The sequence below is a fragment of the Miscanthus floridulus genome, chromosome 19 (genome assembly GCF_019320115.1).
Source record: "Miscanthus floridulus cultivar M001 chromosome 19, ASM1932011v1, whole genome shotgun sequence".
Taxonomy (NCBI): Eukaryota; Viridiplantae; Streptophyta; class Magnoliopsida; order Poales; family Poaceae; genus Miscanthus; species Miscanthus floridulus.
The window spans coordinates 109,318,622-109,339,393 of NC_089598.1; the positions used below are offsets into that span (position 1 = coordinate 109,318,622).

General features: G+C 42.3%; 1 protein-coding gene and 1 long non-coding RNA gene across 2 annotated transcripts; one reads left to right on the forward strand and one right to left on the reverse strand.

The window, feature by feature from the left end:
* The first annotated feature begins 2,771 nt into the window (after window positions 1-2,771).
* LOC136525315 (uncharacterized) lies at window positions 2,772-6,102 on the forward strand. Its single transcript, XR_010776486.1, has 5 exons — window positions 2,772-3,044; window positions 3,668-3,734; window positions 4,391-4,482; window positions 5,445-5,520; window positions 5,871-6,102. It is a non-coding gene; the product is annotated as an uncharacterized lncRNA (long non-coding RNA).
* A 9,140-nt stretch (window positions 6,103-15,242) lies between these two features.
* LOC136528686 (uncharacterized) lies at window positions 15,243-16,666 on the reverse strand. The gene is made up of 4 exons (XM_066521655.1): window positions 16,279-16,666; window positions 16,113-16,197; window positions 15,808-15,923; window positions 15,243-15,711 (listed from the first exon to the last, which is right to left on the reverse strand). The coding sequence occupies exons 1-4, from the start codon at window positions 16,624-16,626 to the stop codon at window positions 15,502-15,504; spliced, it is 759 nt and encodes a 252-aa protein (XP_066377752.1). The 5' UTR covers window positions 16,627-16,666; the 3' UTR covers window positions 15,243-15,501.
* Window positions 16,667-20,772: the final 4,106 nt, after the last annotated feature.

Below are 20,772 nucleotides of genomic sequence, written 5' to 3' on the forward strand. Positions count from 1 at the left end.
AGAATACAAAACCACGATCGATGGTGACACAAAAAACATAGTACGTGTACGAACAAGTATATATATATATATATATATATATATATATATATATATATATATATATATATATATATATAAAACTGAAAGCATAGTACGTGTACAAACAAGTATATAAAAAACTGAAGGATAAGATAGCCCACAGCAAGTCAGGTAAGCTAAGTTCAAAAAAAAAGTCAGGTAAGCTGCACGCCGATTGCCTTTTGCAGGTGTAACCAAGGGAGATGATATCTGAATCCTCATTCAACTTTACAACCCTAAGGTTAACCCCAGCAGGCCAGATAGGCCACGTCACCTTGAAATCCTTCAGCCGTTCGATTCTGCAATCGACGCTCCATATTCACTCCACCGATCGCTTCAGTGCAGAGCCCCCTCCACAAAAATATCGCCGTCTCTCCCCTCATCATCCCAGATCGCAAAAAAAACTCTCCCTTCGTCTCCCTCTCTCGGTCTCTCCCGAGGCCGCGGCCCTTCCTCACGCGACACGCGCCTCCGCCCCGTCGTCCCTTCCACTCTCCCTCCCTCTCCATGTCGATCTCCGCGGCGGCCACCCTACTCCTCCTCCTCCACACCCCTCCCTCCTCGCGCCGCAGGGGCCGAGCGACGGCGCCACCCGCCGGGGTGCTGCGCTGGTGCAGCGGGTCGCAGTGGCGCCACGCGTTGGCCCTCGCGTCAGCCGTCCTGGGCAACACATCGGCCTGGGTGGTTGGTACCCGGCGCTGCCACGATGCCTACCTAGGGTTCTGCGCGGGCGGCGACGGCGACGGAGGCAACCCGGCCATGCCCCAGTGCGGCGCGCGGGCCACACCGGCGTCATGCCGTACTGGCGCCCCTGCGCCGGCAAGCTCCACCACGATAGGACAGGTGCGGGCAGCCCCAGCTCGAGGGTTCTAGGAACCTAGGTGCCCAGATTCTGGCCATTGGTGTGACCCTGGATGCCGCTGCTTGTTTTTTTTGCAGCAACTTCGATTTGGGGTGTGCCTGTGAGCCATCCATGGTGGCGCTGCTCTAAATTTTGCTGGATTTACTCTTTACAGAGTCAGGTTTGAAGGATGATCCTCCCCTGTTCTTAATTCTGGATTCAATTTATTATATGACCCTAATTCTTTTTCCATGGATTCATATTGTTCTTCTTCAATGGAAGGTGTTGCTCGACGGAATGGTGTGACGTTGGAAATCTCTTGGGAGACAGCACAGAGGTTGCTGTGAGGATGCGTTCTGAATCATCACCACATGGGCTTGATCAATTTGTAGCTGAGGTATCAAATTTCAGTGGCCCAGAAAAAAAGCATATTATCAATTTAACCAAAAAATATGTTTCGTACCTTGTTACATAGGTCCAGAGCTTGACAAAGGTGCATCACAAGAATCTAGTGTCTTCGATTGGTTACTGCTAGGAGAATGATCATTTGGCACTGGTTTATGAGTACATGTCTCAGGGTAGTCTTTTTGATCACCTGTGAGCTATCTCTATGGAAAGCCTATTGAGTATTGATTTAGACATAACCAGCTATGTGACCTTTGCAATTTACTTTTCAAATATCTATGCATGGTTTGGACCTGAGAAACTATCTTGACTGACTTATAAATAATTCTGGTATCTAAAAAATCAGAAGCCTTTTTTAGGGTATCTACACGTCTTCCTGCTGAAGTGCCTAATCCTTACTGACAGCATGGTTGCGAAATATTTGCCACCATCCTGTTTATATCGTCAGTCCATCTTAACATTGGGATGAGGTCTGACTTGATGCTGTGACTGTGAGCTACATCCTGTTACCTTAAACCCCACCACCTGTCTACCCTTTGTTTTTTTAGTGTATGATTTCAGCTAATGCATATTTTAGAGGATCTGATCCAAAAAATAAAGCTTGCAAAGGGTCTTGTAGTCCTGTACACAAACATCAAAGCAACAATAGTCCTAAAAACCTTCAGAAATCACAGGCAAACAACACTCCAGCTAAAGTTGAAAAACAAGATAGACTGGAGCCAGCGACGAAGCCAGGAATCGACAAAGCCAGGGCTGGCTTCCTCTTCTTCTTCCTCCAGCCCCTCCTTGCCTTCTTCTTCCTCCTCATGGCGGTAGCCCGGGCTAAGCCCGGGCTCCATGTAAATCATGGCCGTAGGGGGGGCTAGAGCACGGGTAGCCCCCCGCTAGCTTCGTCGCTGACTGGAGCTCCGAACTCCTAAGGATTCTATAGTTGGATAACAGGTCGTGGAATCTTGCTTAACACAACCTAATACATAATTTTGTCATGCTCATAGTTGCTTGGATCTGATTATCTGAGACATGACTCTTCTATTCATATTGTGGATATTAACTTGATCCTACTATTATGCTCGCATCCTCTGGAGGATCAACTCACTGTCACTTATTTTTTGTTTCTGATTTTGCATTTCTCATGTTAATATGTTATTTATGCTTCATTTTCTTCGGCCGAACCAAGTGCTGTGGGCAAAAGAGTTTATCAACGACCCTATCAGCAACACAACTCTGAATTATAGTGACAAGTGGTTGGTGTTGCAGCATGAGTCTTGAATTCTTTTGACTTTGTATTTTGATTATTATATATTAAGCGGGCAACAATTCCACAGGTCAACCAATCCTAGAGTTGTACTAATCATGGATGAAGTTGACGGTATGTCTGCTGGAGATAGAGGTGGTGTTGTTGATCTTATTGCTAGCATCAATAAATGCAGGATTCCTATTATCTGTATTTGTAATGACCGTTGTAGCCAAAAATTGAACAGCCTTGTTATTTGTTAATTACTACCTGATGCTCAACTTCAGCAAACCAAAGAAACAACATGTATCCTCTCCGTCTGTACCCAGAATCTCTTGGTTACAGATTTGTGGTGAAGATTTATTTTTTTGTGTATTGTTTCGTCGGTGCTGAATCTCCGTTCAATATATTTTTCAAAGGCTTAGGACTCTGCAGGACACGACGGTTCAGTGGATTCAGGAAGTGAGGATCTTTTCTTGGATTTCCGTTCTTGATTGAGGAGAGGTATAATCGCATCGTCTCCACCCATTTATGTTTCTTTTCACAGGGACTGGATTATTTCGGGGGAGTTTTTTTCTACGTAAATACATATAGCCTATTATGCATATTCACTTCTACTAGAAGTTGCAGTGGCACAGTATCATTAGCAAAATGTTAGGTCCCTGATATATCTTTACATATTTTCAGTGTCTATTTTACAGCCTAAAATAATTCCTGAGGTTATGTCATGCCAATTTCGTAGTCCCTAGACTTTTATCTGCTTAAAATTATTGAATGTTGATACGGTTATTGCGTCGATGCGAACATAGGCATAGTTCCGATTTTGTGCAACAAGTCAAAAGAGGTTATGTGAAAACTCGAAGGATCCAACTACTGAGAAAATTTCAACATCCTGTTCGCTTCTGCTACAAGTTGCATGGTCACAGTATCAGTTCACAAAATATAAGGCCCCTCATATATCTTTACATGTTCTTGGTGTCTATTTTATAGCCTAATATAAGTCCTAGGATTATGTAATGCCAGTGTCTCAATTGCTAACACCGACATTTTTATTAAGTTAAAATTACCGAAGATTGATATGATCATTTCTCCATTGCTAACATAAGAATAGTTTCAATTTTGTGCAGAAACTCAAAAGAAGCTATGTGAAAGTTGGAAGGATCCAGCTGTTGTCACAAACTTTCCATCTCATAGGTAATACCTTTTATGGTCATAAGTTAAAAATGTAGATGAGGTGCATTTTTTGTTCTATTGTTGAATGTAATATTTTCTAAGCTTTGTTGTTGTCAATGTAAATGTGCATGCTTTGCTAACTTATTGTAGGCATTTGTGCTATCAACAAAAAGTCAACATTTGTATCTACGGACCCAACGGACATGGTTGTTTCCTCAAAACTTTTTCTGGTGTTATAAATGATGAAGACAGTAGGACACACAGAGTTGATGCTATATTTACACAGTCTGGTCTCCAAAATTGGTGCTGAATTTATTTATTCGGCCTTCAAAAATTACCAAAGGAAACAGATTGATGTGTGCCATTGTCTACTGTTGCCATTTTAGCAGTTTCTACTGTAATTTCTATAGCTCATGTACAGTTTGCCCCTCAATTTAGCTATTTAGTTCTTAGGTCTTAAGATAGAGAAAGAAGCTTTGCTGAGCTATAGGGATTTTAGTAGTGCAGTTCAGAAAATGGTTAAATGTTATGGTCATTTTCTGTTACTTTAAAGGGGTTGGTTACCCTGTAAAGTGTAGCCTTGTGAGCGCTAGGGTTCTGCTGCTCTATTAACTGTAGGTTCTAGAGCTATCAGTGATCTCTTTCTTTGACATAATTGTTTATCTTTTCTGTGAAAGTTCGCAAAAAAACTCTGTCTATTCAAATGCTAAAGAAGTGGAACATTGTATCACTTGGATCACTTGGCCTCAAGGTTTCAAGACCTGTGAAGGTAAAAAAGGATATGCTTTCCATTTTTTTCTTTATTATTCAGTTTGCTCTGTTTTGGTGCGTCGATCAAATTTGAATCTGGTTATTTATGGACTTCCATGAGACCTATCATACTAAAAAACCAATATGCCGACTTTCAAAAATGTTGCCAAAGTACTCTTTAGATGTGTTTTCTCCTTTGAATTCTTTCCGTCAACCACCAGATAGGTTTCACAAAATGATTTAGGTTGCTCATGATGCTCTTATTTTTTACCTAACTAGAGTGTAATAATATATTGAAATAATGAAGCTTCCAATCTGGGCCTGTGCTACAGTGGTATAGACGTACAGTTCATTTAGACATAGCCGAAGCATTTTGGTATGTATATGATACCTATCTTTGTTGTCTTTCAAAATTACAAACTTATTACATCAACAAAGATGATGCGTGCACTTCGGTCCAAATTGTTCAAGTTTTGGCCTGGGCTCTTGCCATCTCCAATCATTCTCATATGTACAATGATATTGGTCAGAAGTGTTTTGAGATAAGTATGAAATGAATAAATTTGTTCAGTTAGTACGTATCAATACACAATTTTTAACTACATGACTCCAAAGTTTCATGTTTATTTTCGTGATCACCATGCTTTCATTCCATCATCTTTGTAGAGTGAAACTAATAAATGAAGACTGAAACAATCATTTCGATATTAGTTTAGTTTTTCGATGCTACGAGACAAAAAAATGTATTTGTTTCGGGCTTTCGGTAGCTGCTGATAGCAAGTACAGGTGTGTCTATGCCCTTTGAATGGTTAACTATGCTATTGGATCCCTCATTAGTTGCAGCTGCAATGAAATTAGCAGGTTGACAAATTCAAAGAGCAGAAAAGAAGGGGGCAACGATACCTTAATAATTATGCCTAAGGTGTTTTGCTATTTTCTTTTGACATTGCTTGATGCTCATAACAATTCTGCACTGTGTAGATGAACGAAAGAAAATCCTAAACAGCAAGAAAAGAGCAGTGGACGGCGAACTTCCTCTGGACGTCAGCCAAAATAGGTAAACCTTACCTATCATGGTTCATGCTTGACTGCCATTGCCCTGTGCCTTCATATTTGCCTTCTACTGGCAACCTGTACTGTTTTGCCACCTCCATTCTTTAAACTACAAGAAAATACCTGTCTTTTTTAGCAAGAAACATGCATCCGAGCATTTTATCTGGCCCATCCAAACGATTCTTCACAGCTTTGTCTTCTCGCCCAAAGCATAGTATTTTACAGATCTTTGGCACAATTTGAAAATCTTGTTGCCTTTTTCCTCTGGCTGCTTCTCTTAATTTATTACTTTCGCTGATTTAGGCATCGCATATTATATTCACTGCACTCATAATGGTATTCTCATTGCTATAGATCTGGAACCAAAGCAGCATACTTCATCGGCGACAAAGCTACACCCGCTAGAAGGAAGGCTTTGCTATTCAGCCCCAACTTCTAGTTAGCTAATAGCTTTTGCAAAATGCTTATCAAATAATGTAACTATAGCCGCATCATGTGTCCACATACCTGGCACTACCTATTTCCGTTATGTGTTGTACCAATAAGCAGATTCCTTTGTAAGTGCACGTTACTGATCTTTGTTCTATGCCATAGCGCTTCTCAGATAATATAGTTGACTAATGATGTGTTGACAAGCCATTTTAGATACTGGCTATTTTCATTCAGTGACGCTCATATATCATGTGTTTTAACCAACGTGCGCGAGGGCGTGCGAAATGTACTAGTAGCTAAAAAGACTGATCAGATCGCAATGTGCAGAAGGCATAAGCACATAAACCATGACTTTGCGCCACATAGTGCAACACACCTTAATTTGTTCTCAAGTCCAAAGTAAAAATCATGTATCCCCCTTCGTTTCTAATTAATTAGTACCCTTCACCAACACCCCCCCCCCCCCCCCCCCCCCCCCCCCCCCCCAAACAAATTCCAAACTGTGAGCCATTTTGGCTTTTCTATATGTATATTTGCTATGTATCTAGACATCCCTTCGCCGACGCGCAGCTACAGGTCCAGCCCCCAACGCTCGAGCTCCAGCTGCAGTTCAAGCCTTTAGATGCAGTTGCGAGCTCGAGCTCCATTCAGCGGGTTGCAGGAAACCTGCATTCCCCCATGACAGTTTGTGAAGGAAATTAAATAGGATAGGAAACACAAGTGGTAGCAATTTGTGCCAATTGTGATTGTATATGAAGCAGAAAATCAGAGCAATTAGACAACAAAATTGATTCGGTAGTGAACAAGTAAAATCTATATCATCTCATAAAGAAAAAGGAACAATCAGAACATCACGCGCCTATTTTTTCCATCTCAAATATTCAGATATCTTTTTCATTCTGGCAAGACTCGCACTTGCTTCAATCAGTTTCAATACTTCTTCATTGCATTATAGTGTAAGCAACATCTATGTAAGCAACATCTATGTGTTGCTTTCTTTGTAACAAATCATCACTTCTTCATTGCATTACAGTGTAAGCCACCAACCTCACCAATATGTGACGTTAGCCTTTCTTTCCTATGATAGCCATTCCAGCCGTTAACAACAAATGCATCATATCCTGCATCTTTCTTTTCTCCAAACAAGAAACAATAAAAGCAATATGCTCTATCCTTTGCCTCACTATATTCAAGCCAAGGACCAAACTCATCAAACCATTCTGGAATAAATCTTCTCGTCTTCTCTTTCTCTCCGATCTGTTCACACGTGCGAGGCTGGCAAGTATTTTCTTCTCACCTTTTCTCTCACGTTAGGATGGTAAGCATCAATTTCTTTCCTCAAACCGTGTCATATTTAATCTCCTCGTCCCAATTGATTTCATCTGGACATCAAGTTCTATTGGCATCGATCGTGTCTTGAGCTTTCCGTTTATAATACCTCTCCATGATTACCTAAAATTCAATCATAGGCATGAAGGATAATCAAATTGCAGTTCACGATTTCACAGATAAATAATTTGATTGGACATTAAATTGAGGATAAAAACTCACTGGACAAGGACTCGATGGAGTGGCCGAGTGGAGCGATCGGACGACCAGCGGCCAGCCGGACGGCCAGGCGGCACGGTGGCACGCGGAGTCGGCGAGCGCGAGTCGCCGTCAGTTCGCCGGCGCGGACAGCAGACACAGGGCGCTGGGCGGCAGGGGCGCGGCTTGACGCTTGGAGTCAGAGTCGGAGTGTCAGACAGCTTGGAGATTGGACGGCAACGCCACAGGTTTGCAGGGGCGCGCGGCGCGGCTTGACGCTTCAGCTAAGGATGAAAACGGAACGGAAATATCCCGAACCGAACCACGTCGTTTTCTATATTTAATTCGATCGAATTCGCATTTTCTTGTCCGACTTTATCGTTTTCGTTTTCGCATTTCAGATGTTTCATATTTCAAATGTAAAAGTAGAAAACGATTTAGACATTTTTCGACCGTTTTCTACTTTTCTACTTTTAATTTAAAATATTCCGAATTGAAAATTCGGTTTAAACCGAATTTGGCCAACTGCACAGGTCATACAGCCCAATTACATGTTGTTCACCACGCAGCTGCGTTCTTTTTACTGGTGGCCAGTTGCCCTCTTTTATAGACGACGCTCATCTCTCTTCACCTCATGAGATGGTGCTAAATGTTAGGAAACCAGCATCATCTACACGAAAGCCCACCTGGGCCATAGCCCATCAAGCTTATCGGCTTAACCCCCACCTGCAAAGTCAATCATTCGATAGTTTTTGCATTAACCGAATAAATCTGTGTTACTCAAAAGAAAAATCTGAATAAATCTTTAAAATAAAATACTACATCTATTCTAAAAAGATTAATAAAATTATTCTGACTCAGTTCGAGTTCATGTTTCTATAATATGCACTTGTTAATTATTATATGCACTTGAACTTGATCATGTATGCACTTAGTCATGCACTTGGTCTATGGGTCGGTATTCCGTATTGAGTTTTCGTATATCGACCGTGTTCGACATAAATCCGCTCGAATTGATTCGTTTTCGAAATTCTCGATAATTCGTAAGTTCGCGTTCGTTTTCGTGTCCGGTTTTTCGTTTTCGTATTTTAAAAGTAAAAGTAGAAAATAATTTAGGAGTTTTTCGACCGCTTCCGACCGTTTTCAGCTGGATGGAAACCCGCGGAAGGAAGCCAGGAACCGCGACCGATGCAGTTCGAGCGAGGCTGCGAGGGAGCGACGCTTCAGCTGGATGGAAACCAGGCTACGACGTGGGCTTCTTTGCCTTCTTGGGCTGCAGGGGGTGCCTCATCTTGGGCCATGGGGGGTGCCTATATGGCCAAAAGTTTCTAGTCCTCAAGAAATTTTCAAAATGGAGGGGGTGCCTGGGCACCCACGGTCTTGCAATGGGATTCTGGGCTCCGCCCCTGTTAACAGGCCGCACTTTTGTTGGGCCGAGACTCAGCGTGTGGGTGGATAGAACTGTGGGAGCCTCGTGCTCGAGTTCACCCTCTGATTGCTGCGGGACGGTTAGATATGGCTGACTGCCGAGTGCAGTCGACGAAGGCGACGTCAGGCGATCTGATTCCGCCTATGTATGCCACTAGTTCATCAGCTAGCATGCACAGACAGATATATATATGCAGCAGAATTAAAGCAGCTTTACATGAAAACAGCAATCTAATCAGCTTTGTTTTGCCATACTAAGCCCCCTGTATTATATTGCCTAATGCAAGCTAATGGTGATTACTTCACACAATTGCCGAACAATATAAAATATCGCTGCTTAGCCGCATGCTACATTTGGGAAACAGTATTGCCTAGCACTAGTTGCTGCTGGTCAAGTTTTGGAGACCACAAGGCTTTCTTTATTGTAAAGGAGATGCATTGCGGCATTAGGGCTGAGATGCTGAGTCAGCTATGTGTACGTGCAGATGCTTTACTGTGTTTTTGTCGGCTTGACCTCAGATTGTCACTCACCAACAGCTGTAGAGTGATGGTGAAAATATGTCGTTGCATGCTGATTGTAGTTGAAGGGTTAAATGATGTCAGCTAACCATTCTTCTTGCTGGAAACAAGTCAGTTCATCAGCTGCTAAATGTTGGCGAGTTGTTGATTATATATGCATGTTATCAAGTGCACCCCCTCCTAATTCATAGCTAAATGACATTCTTTTTGCTGTCCAATTTCATAGCTAGAATGACACTCTTTTTGGACGGAGGGTGCATGCTTGATCATTTAATATACTCTCTACATTTCAAATTATAAGTTGTTTTGGCTTTTCGAAATATATAGTTTTTGTTATGCACTTAGAGATACACCATGTATAGGCACGTAATAAAAACTATTATGAAAAGTCAAAACGACTTAAAATTTGGAAAGGGGGCAGATAATAACTTATAAGAATTATAGATAGTCTACAAAACATACTTTGATTACTGAATTTCTAACAAACATATTTTGGAAGTATTTTCTGACACAAAATAATCTATTGATCATGTAGTCACCTAAAAACATACTCATATATGTGCTTCTATAAATTCGTAAAAAATATTCATTATTAAGCTAAAAGGGTGTAATTGACCATACATTTTAGGAAAACACTTACTTGGTTTATTACTAGAAATTAATGTAATTCCTCCTCCTCCTCGTACAATGCATACAGTGCTCATCAGAACATTGCATGGAGCGCTTTGCTCTAGTAACGCCATAGTTTCTCGAATACGCATACTGAAAAGGACATATGAAATGACATAATGTGGCATCATATTATTCTTTTTGTTAGGCATAAAATTCCTATAGCAAATCTTAGAGCATTTCATGCAGCTGTTAAAGAAAAGCCTTTTGTTATTACATGGCTGAACACACTTAATGGAGATTCCTATCAGTCAAGAAAACACTAAACAACCAAGGAGATGTGTTAAAAATAACCTATCGCAGCTCCCACATGCCTTAATTCGGAAGTATCTTTCTCAGTCACTACGTGTTGCTGGTCAATTTTTAGAAACAACTAGGTTTACTTTTCTGAAAAAGGAGATGCATTAACGTGCATGATGATGAGCGCAAGTGCTAACCTAGGACAGTGCTATTTGTTTGTTGTAAACCGGGACCAAATGGTGGCTGGTGTCTAGTGTTTAGTGTAGTGGTGGTGTGTGTGGCTCCCTACTAGCTGTCTTGGTACTTTATTTCTTATAATATATGTTCGTTTGCCTGATAAGCCATGGTTGAAAGTACCGTTGGCTGATTTATTGTGAGAGAAAAATACTGTTCGTTGACTGAAAAAGTACGACTCTTATAAGCCAAGCGAACAGGGCTATTTCATATATCACAGTACAATGCACTCCGACCGCATGCTTTGCTTTGCTTTGGCCCCAATAGCTGTTACATCGTGGTACGGATAATCACTGGACAGCTCGTCGTTCAGGAGATTCATTCATAATCACTACGCTCTTTTATGCACATCTTTTGTTTTGTGACTATGATGACCTTGCATTGAGCTATTATCTTTGCATTCTTGTTCATGGTACTCCCTTCAGTCAAAAAAGCATGACTGTTTTTAAATATATGACATTTTTTTGCGAAAAAATATATGACACTTAGGACAAGCTAATTAATTAGTTTAGAGGAGGGATTGGAGTAGTAATAATCAAAATCCTTTAAATTGAAATTAATTCCTTTTTAGTGAAAAATTAGTTTTGAACGCCATCATACTTCATTACCATGTGTAGTATTCGTTCAAAAAGGAATGCAACAAAGGCAACTATGGATACAAACCCGACTCTTCTTTTCTTTTGCCAGGCTTACAATAGGATCCTTGCATAGAGATGTCGCCATCTTACTTTGGAGAACATGCCCGGTGGCACTGGCGGAGCCTGCCCGGGCTCGTTGGCAAAGCGCAAAGGAAAAAGAATTCTTTGTATTCTGGAGAAATATTATATCTTTTTAGGCAAATATTTATGCACAAAAAGAATTGTCCTGGCACTTAAAAGTTTCTGGCTCCTCCACTGCCAGGTGGCTAAGGGCACGCACAAGACAGACATGTATAAGCATTAGCTCCAGACTAAGCTACCATTCATCCATACATGCATAATTCCTCATGTCTCATTGCCTTGCGCCTACAGAGGTAGGGAGGCATGCATGCAACACCTTTTCTCTTTTCTCTTTCTCCCAAGGTACCGTTCTCTCTGTCAAAATGCATTCTTGATCGTTTTCCTTTGTTATGTGTATGGGCACTGTACCGTGCCCATCTGTGAGACCATCAAAACCGAGTGACATGGAATCTTGATGCAGAGGTGGAGGTTGGGGCAGCACGCCAACATGGCACGTTGGGGAAGCCCAAGCAGATCGATGCAACAAAGGACAAAGACATGACATGGCACAGATAAGGAAAAGACATGTAGAACAGAACTGTAATTATTCTAGGTGTTTTCCTGTTTGAATGGCACAAACTTGATTATTATTCAAACCAGGGATACACAAAGGTAGATCAAATTGCACACACAAATATACAAGCAAAGCTATTTCATCGTGGCAGGAAAACTTTAAACAAGATCATGTTACAGTACACCTCCTCAAGTTTACAGCATCGAGTAACAGCTTACAAAAGAGACACAGCTACACCTCTTCAAGTTTAGTAAGTCTTTCACACAAGAGTGGAAAAATAAAAGCACGAAAGCATGCATGCATGCATGCTCAGGTGTTACTGGTGGTGTATCTAAAAGGAAAAGAAACAAAAACTCAGGTTGCCTCCATGGCATGCCTTATGCCTTTCAAGTTTAAACAAACCATAGGATCTCAAGGAAACACCACATAAGCTTGAGATAATCAGAGTACAGATTCCAGATACAGATGACTTCATGCAGAGTCATGCAGAGAGCGTTTCAATTCGGAGGACTGTTATGGCCAATGCTGGGGCTATGACCTGGAGTGATAGACTCGGTCTGAGTAGCAGTCTCCTGCAGAACACTCCTTGGGGTGCATGGAGGATGCACGCTGCTGATAGGTGCCCTCATCACTTCCAGCTTCCTAGCATGAGCTGGCACAGAGGGCTGCACCAAGAAGATAGCACTGAGAAGCAACATGAACACAACAATGATTTTCGACGAAATGGCCATGAAGTTCACAAGGAAAAATATGGTAGTTGCTAGTTTGGAGTGGGATTAGGGGCTGAGAACTCGGTAGACAAGTTACTTGCAGCTACTCACAGCTAAGACTGCCTCACCTCTTGAGCCAGCTCCCTTCTTTATATACGCAGGTTGTAAGTTGTATCACTAATTTAGTTCAAAAGGTGTACTTTAAAAGGAGATGACTAATGGGAGGACCACAGCCAGCCAATTGTTCAGCAATTGGATACCAGTACCTTTTCTTTTTTTACAAATCCTACGCCAGGGGAACACCTTTTCCTAATACGGTTTTATTCTAAGAAATATATCTAAGCTTCACCTAACTGAATACATACTTTATACAGTGATATTTATAATACTCCCTCCGTTCCTTAATATAAGCCATATAGTTTTTAGCACCAATATTAACGCACGGCTTGGGAAAGGATGTGAGACCGAGGAAAAAAGGAAAATCAGGCCATCTCCTCTCTCCCAATCAGATTGCTTCCTAAATCTAATTGATTGGTTGGGGCATGTGCTATGTATGGTGGGAAGGTTTCCAAACTAATTGGTGTGGGAGCTAATATGTACCTATATTTTGGAATTTTCTTTAGAAATCTATATGGCTTATATTGAGGAACGGAGGGAGTATAAAATAAAAACTGCTGGAATATGCCTCTACTATGGGTGAACCGATTGACAGCCTGACAGGTAAGCTTTCATGTAAGTTCATTTATAGTTTTTTTTCCGCCGACATTAATCAATCAACCAAACTAGCAGTTCTAAAAAAGTTACCAAGGAAAGGATTACCGAGGACTGAGGACACAGTTTTGGATAATCTGTTTACATGATAATCGGTTATTTTACATGATAATCGGTTATTCTACCGAAACATCTGCTCACCACACTAGCTGAACCACTTGTACTAAAATTAGAAGTAACAACCCATGGTCCACATTTTGTCTGCACCAACTTGCAAGAGCTAACATATCATGGAAGTCTCATTTAAGTATGAAAGTTGCAAAATGAAGCATGCACCTCTGCAAGTTGCAAACTAAAAATACAAAGTGTAACACTTTCATGCTGATAAAATTGTACTAAAACTAGCAAATACTACCGTCCACATTTTGGCAGCACAAAGTTAATAAGGACTAAATATGTATCATCGAAGCCAAAATAGGGATGCAAGTTGGAAACTTTAAGTATCAATATCTTCCATGTTCCGATTAAATTCAGACCATGACCTATCAGAACTTATCAGGACAATGGGTGGACGAAGCAAAAGCAAGTTGGGGCTTCTAGTTTTGTTGCTCCTCACTGCATATGGAAAAGTGTACGCAGTAGCTAATGTTCAAAGCTAAAAACAACTATATGCAAGGCATTGCGCCACCAGAAACTGTCCCATTGCTGTGGGCGGATATTTTTCTAGGATTCCTGGAACTTTGATTTTGATTTGGAAAGGCACTTCAAAGTCTTTTTTTGTTTTGGAACATTGCCTCCCATTGGTTGGCTAGAACTCATCAATATAATTTATTTGAGGTTCCATCATCCTTTGTGGCACAAGCACAATAGAACATAAAAAAAAAAGGGCGTACCCAGTGCAAAGAGCTCCCGCTCTGTGCGGAGTGTGGGGAAGGGTGTCAGTGGCAAGCTTTACCCTCGCCTGTGCAATGCGAGGAGACCGCGACTTGAACCCGGGACCTTCCGGTCACAGGCGGTAAGAGTCTACCGCTTGCATCAGGCCCGCCCTTCAAGCACAATAGAACATATCTGCATTTATTCATGTCCTTCATTCAATGACCCCAAGAAAAAAGTGCTGTAAACTTGACCAAAGGTCATAAAGCATGAAGTTTCCATCATTCTGCCACAACATTCTTGTTCCTCAGTGATTTTCATTTTTGAGGGAAAGGCAAATGCTAAATACCAAGTCATGTTAGACAAAGGTGCCATGCGGTATTCAAGAATGCATTGATCCATCCAACTAGAAAATATCAAAATATTGAATTGTGAGAGAAGTTGTAAATAAGTACTTAAGATCAGAAACATACCTCAAGCAAGCATTTGATACCCACATACACAAGATACGTGTGGACGCTTGGTTTAATTTGAAAGAAGTCGTAGAACTGGAGCACCAATTGTAGTAGTAGTAGTAGTAGTTCCTCATCAAACTGTTAAAAATGATATTACATAGTACACAATCTAGGTTCCTTGATCTTATTTATTGTAAGAATATCAGCGCAGAAATGCTTCATAATGTTGTCTTGAATAAATAAAGTCACAAATTTATCACTTAATACATGACAATGGTTATATATGCACTAAGATTATGTGTTTCAGTTCATTCACAAGCTAGCTGCAGCACAAGAAATAAACCTCATGTGATACCATCAGACAAGGAACCTCCATTCATCAAATATAGTATGGATCACCGTCATATTGACAAGGTTTAACTGGGGCACGTGCTTAAATAACAATAACAGCCTACCAAAGACGGATAATGTATGAAGATTTCCATATCACCAAATATGTGGATGAGAAAAAGGGAAATATATGGTTGCTCACTTCAAATCTGTTCATAAAACAGAGAAGAAGACATCAATATGTGCACTTCTTTCTATCAAAAACCAATTAACCAGTCAGTTTTTCCTTTATGAAGTAGTGAAGGTCTCTTCAAAAGCACCCATACTAAAAACAAAACTGAAATAAGTTTGCTCAAGAGAATATCAGTTATTGATTGTATTACATCGAGCTACACATACAGGATGATACTCAATGTAGTGTGGTTGTGCCTAACTGAAACTCCCTAGCCATACATGAGTACATGGGAAATCTGTATCTCCCCACTTCCTAATTATTTACTACACGAACACAACCTGAGGCATTGCACAGCAACACAACAGTCCTATCACTTATATACAAACACTCTTATTTCGGGCATGGCTGCCTCATTTGGTGGTATGGAGCTTGGAAAGTAGGTAGAGGCAAACTGAAGAAAGGAAAATCGTTCCAGCAAAGCATAAGAGGTCGGCACAGGATGTAATGGTGACCCTCTTGCTCTTCTCGAAGATGCCAACCAGTAGAACCAGGACAATGACATGACCCAGCTTTGTCTTAAGATCATTTAGCGACTTGATTTCAACCCACTTGGGCCGGTCCTACAGACAGAAACAGAGATGTCAAGAAACTGCGATTGACTGCAATTCTTTGCTGCCTCAGGAGTATCACTGATAGGGATGTGCATGTGAACCAACCGGAAGGCTGAACAGGCCGAACAGGTTGGACCCGTAAGAGGAGTCTATGGTACTGATGAAGAGCTCGTACAAGCCTATCCCCAAGACAAACGTGACCGTTCCAATGAGAAACATTTCTGGATGTGAAACAGGCAATGCACAACAGAAAGCCATTAGGCCCATTGTTAGAACAGATTTGAGCATGCGGCAATGATATCGTAGTAGAATTGTACATTGTGGCCTTAAGTTAAGGGTTACAGTGGTTAGCCACATAACAGTGCTTATTTGAGGTATGGAACAAGCATCAGGTGAGTGGATTTGGTTACCAATGGCTTCCAGCAGCATGAGGATGAGCTTCCCTCCGCCGTGCAGGTAGTAGTCGACGAAGGCATTCATCACATGAACGCTTCCCTGCACAATCCGAAGCTTCAGTTCACAAATTAAGGGGAGATAAAGCCCGTATGCTCGAATCAATCAATGAAGCGAGAACACCTTGAGGAAACAAGGGACGGAGCCGAGGAGCAAGCCACCGATGCCGAGGAAGGTCATGAAGCGGCAGGCGAAGATGACCTTCTCGATCCGCGCCTCCAGCTCCGACCCGTACCCCGTCCCGGGCTGCTCCACCGGGCGGTACAGCACCTCGCGGCGACGGTGCTCCGAGGGCACCACTCCCGCCGCCGCCGACGACGACGACGACGCCGAGTGGGAGCACTTGAGCGACACCCCTGGTGCCCTCCCGCCCCCGCGAGGCCTCGGCCTCGGCCTCCACGCCCAGCCAGCGCACCCCGCTGCCGCCGCCGCCGCCGGGCCGCAATGGTAATCTAGAGGCCTGGGCTTCATTGCCGTGTCTGGAACGGTCTCGAACCGCCTTCTCCCACTCCGCTCGCAGCCGGGGCGGTTAAGTAGACGGCTCAAGGCGCCCGGCGCTGGAGAGCGCCACAAGTGGTGCGCCACGTTCGGTGCACCGCGCGGGCGGGCGCGGACACTCCCGTCGTCGTTCTCGTTCGTCGCGTTGCGGGGCGGGGCTGGCAGCGAGTCCACGTCGGCGGAGGCGGGGAGCACCCGTTCACCTCATCAGCCCCCCGCCAGTGGTGAGTGGTGGATGACAACAGAGATAATTCCATCCTCGGATGGCGCCATGGGGGGTCGATGCATGATTGAGGGTGATCTGGGCTCCGCCGGCCAGCCATTCCTCCCGCGAACTCCGCCGCCACACACCCGCACCGGAACACGACGGTCGACGGCTCGTCTGCTCGTGCCGTGTCTCGTGTGTGAGTGTGACTGCCCATTTGGTTGGTTGACCATTGACTCGCCCGATTGGCTGGGTTATCATTACTGGGCTTTATGTATTGGCCCATGGGATATGTTGTTGTCCATAGAAGCCCGGCCCAACGGCAACTACCTGAAGCCCAAGCTAATTTCCCCTCGTCACGCAAAAGAAAAAAAGATCTTTTTAAGCCCCGAAAAAAATACATCTTCCGACTTCTTTTTTTATGAACTTCCTCGTATGCCTAAACGAAATTTTCTTCCTTCTATGGCCTTGTGTCAACTCTATTAGGGTATTCTATTAGTTTGGCCACTGGTTGAGACGCGAAAGGTCAAAATTACCCTTCTGCTACGGCCCTGTTCGCCATACTTTTTAGCTTTTTTTTCAACGGAAACGGTGTTTTTCTCTAATAACTAGGGATGAAAACGGTACGGATATTTTCCGACCGTATTCGAAACCGAATCCGTTTAGAGGGGTTGAGATCTGTTCGTATCCGAGTCCGGATATCCAACATCCAATACCGTATCCGTATCCGAATACTCAAATCGCATATTTATGATGTCGATATCCAATCGTATTCTATCCGACATAGTTGACACTATCCGTATTCGAATCTGAATCCGGACAGAAATATGAAAACAAATGTAATATCGGTGATATCCGTCCGTATCCGATCCGTTTTCATCCCTACTAATAACACATCAGCCGGAACCGTGTTCCTACTTCCCCCAATACCGTCGCATGTCTGCATCGTACAGAGATCGAGACCGAGACCAAGACCGAGCGGAAACTGGAGTCCGAGCGAAAAAAAAGAACGTGATGGGGGAGGGCGCCGCCGCCACCGCCGGGACCTCCGGCCCCGGATCCACCTTGTCCTGGCCGCAATCCCAGCATTGGTTGCCGTGGGGGAGGCGCCACCGCTCGTCTAGTGGAGCGCGTGCGGCCCCGTCTGGTGGACGACGCTCCACTAGGCGCCCCCTCCGGCGCAGCCAGTGGCCAACCCGGTGCGGCCGCCACGTCTAGTGGCCTCCCCCGCAGGCAGCCCGGCGCGGCTGGCCCATAATATTTCTTTCTAGTTTCATGATATTACATTGTCAATTCAGGGAAGAGGCTATCCGGATATTCAACAAGAAGGCATGTGCTCTTTATTCATTAAGTTCCTCTTCCATATTTCTCAACCTCTACACTAATTTTACATTCTTTTTTTCCATCCAAGATTCCTGCGGTACCTGGTTGAACAGCTGCATCTGATTTTGAAGAATATTGCCTTCCAGACTGCTGCCTACTTCATTTGTCACCTGAAGGCGAATAAACTGGAGTGATTCAAGTGCCATACATACTCCCTTTTTTTGGGGAAGATGTTCCTTACTTTCTTGTTGTATGTCAAATGCCAACCTGTAAAATCATGTTTTCTGCTGCACAGATAGGAGGAAATCTGAAGGTATTCTTGTTAGGTGCTATTTACACAGGGAAGCCCCAAAATAGAGGTAATGAAGTATGAACCAGCTATGGAGTTTTACTAGGTGTATTACAAGTATATATTCTCAATGATATCACTGTGATCTCTATTTTTTTAACAAAAAATACAGCAGGGGAGACCCCACTGTAAACTTTTTATTAAACAAAAAGAACACCAACAGTTCTATACAAGAAGAAACAAAAAGGGAAGAATGCCTGAGGTGGGCAGCAAAGCTAAACTAGAGCAGTTGTACAAGAAAGGAAGACACAGCGCTTAACAGAAGTGGGTCAAATCAGTCCGAAGCACTTTCTATTGCTTCACACGAAGATCAACCCGTTCAAGGTAAAAAGAAGAGACACCTATCAAGAAGAAGCTAGGCTTTCCAAAGAAAAAAGGCGTAGACATTCCGAATGTGCCAATTGGCAGCCCATCGATGGGTACAAGAAGCAAGACAGGACTTCCTAGCAGCCCTGCCATGAGCACGCGAAGCAAAAGAAGGCTTAGTCTTTGATTTGTGATATGCCTATTGAATTCGATCGTTGTACGTGAGACCAATGTATGTTTGAATTCGCACTTTTTGTGTGACCTTATTTATGTGTCACCTTATTTATGTGAGACTGAAGCTATAGTGGATTTGTGAACAATTTATGTGTCAAACTATGGTTAATTGCAATGCATTTGTGAAAATTTTTATGCATTTGATAAGCTTATTTTATTGCAATATATTTGTGTACTAGATTATGTGTCCTATTGTGTACTGTTATGTGTGAATTTATTGGCTTAATGTTACTCCAAATATACAACAGACAAACAAAACTCTGCATTTTATTTTTTTGCCAGGAGTAAAACGGTCATTTTACCCTTGACTTAACACTGTCAAGTGGTAAAAACGGACGGAAGACCATAGAAGGAAGAAAATTTCGTTTCGGGGCCATACAAGTAAGTTCAAAAAAAAAGAGGCCATACAAGAAAGATGTATTTTTTTTCAGGGCCATATAGGTAAAAAGCAATTCTATCCAACAACCATGTGTTTCAGTACAAGCTAGCACATGGTTGTTGGTTGCTTGCATAACACATGATTCCAAACAAAGAAGAAATCATGTGTTTTAGCACAAGTTAGCACATGGTTGTTGGTTGCTTGCATAACACATGATTTCCAACAGAGAAGCAACCATGTGTTTTAGCACAAGGTAGCACACGTTTGTTGTCTGCCTCTAAAACAATGAATTTTTACACAACATGTCTAGTTAGAAGCTCCCTGATACATGTCTCATGTATCTTAGTCCCTTCAGACCCAGAATGACATGTCCTTTCATTGTTGAAAATAGTCTCTTCAAGCATCATAAGGGTGATATTCCATCAGGCAGCAGCACGGAAGAGAAGAAACACCACACATCCTGCAAGATAATCAGTTCACATATGCATAGTTTAAGAAGCAGGTCCAAGTACAGAACAAAATGCTTCAAAGTTGGTAGTTATCAACACCCTAAACTGAATATCTATGCATTTAGCTGTCACAGCTGAACTAACCATATGCACGGAATGAAGAATATTCAGCATTTCAGCAACCATCATGTCTTTACTGGTCTAAGACAAGTAAGCTTTGGCCCTTATAAAACATTATAGAACTATTGCACTACTGAAAGTACATTTCAAGTAAGATAAAAAGGCAAGGACTCATACCTATTATACACCATATATTCATATGTGATTCCTACTCTAGAAATTCTTCCACAAGACCCTATAGTAAGTTCAGCATCATATTATTACTAAAGAGATAGTGAAACAAGGACATCATAAAGATACAGACAGCAAACATGTGATATAATCAATGACAGAGCACCAGCATATTGACTTCAAACAAAACAAACTCAGATTAAGACAGTAGCTGCGACGCACGCCTCCCATACAAAATAGTGCCAAAGTTATATATAAAGACTAGATATTGCACATGTTAAACACCATAATTGCAGTATTTTAAGTATGCAATTTATTACTTATAAATGTGCAATCAAGAAATGGATACTAAACACAACTTTTTTGTATAGTGTATGCGTATAAGCAACACACAATTAAAAGATGTGAGCTCTTACTATTCCACTACAATAGCCACAAGACAGCCCAGCTATCCAAAACTATAGAAGGATGAGGCTATACACAAGCAGTACAGGGTAAAACAAAAATGCTTCATCAATGTCATTGTTAACAGAGGGACCGAGCTCAATTAGGCATGATGGCTATTGTAGCTTAAGCAAAGAAT

Coding starts and splice junctions, on each gene's coding strand:
- LOC136528686 (XM_066521655.1), bottom strand. CDS start 16,626: ATGAAGCCCAGGCCTCTAGATTACCATTGCGGCCCGGCGGCGGCGGCG. Junction 16,198..16,278: donor CCGTCCCTTGTTTCCTCAAG/GTGTTCTCGCTT, acceptor CGGATTGTGCAG/GGAAGCGTTCATGTGATGAA. Junction 15,924..16,112: donor CATGCTGCTGGAAGCCATTG/GTAACCAAATCC, acceptor TTTCACATCCAG/AAATGTTTCTCATTGGAACG.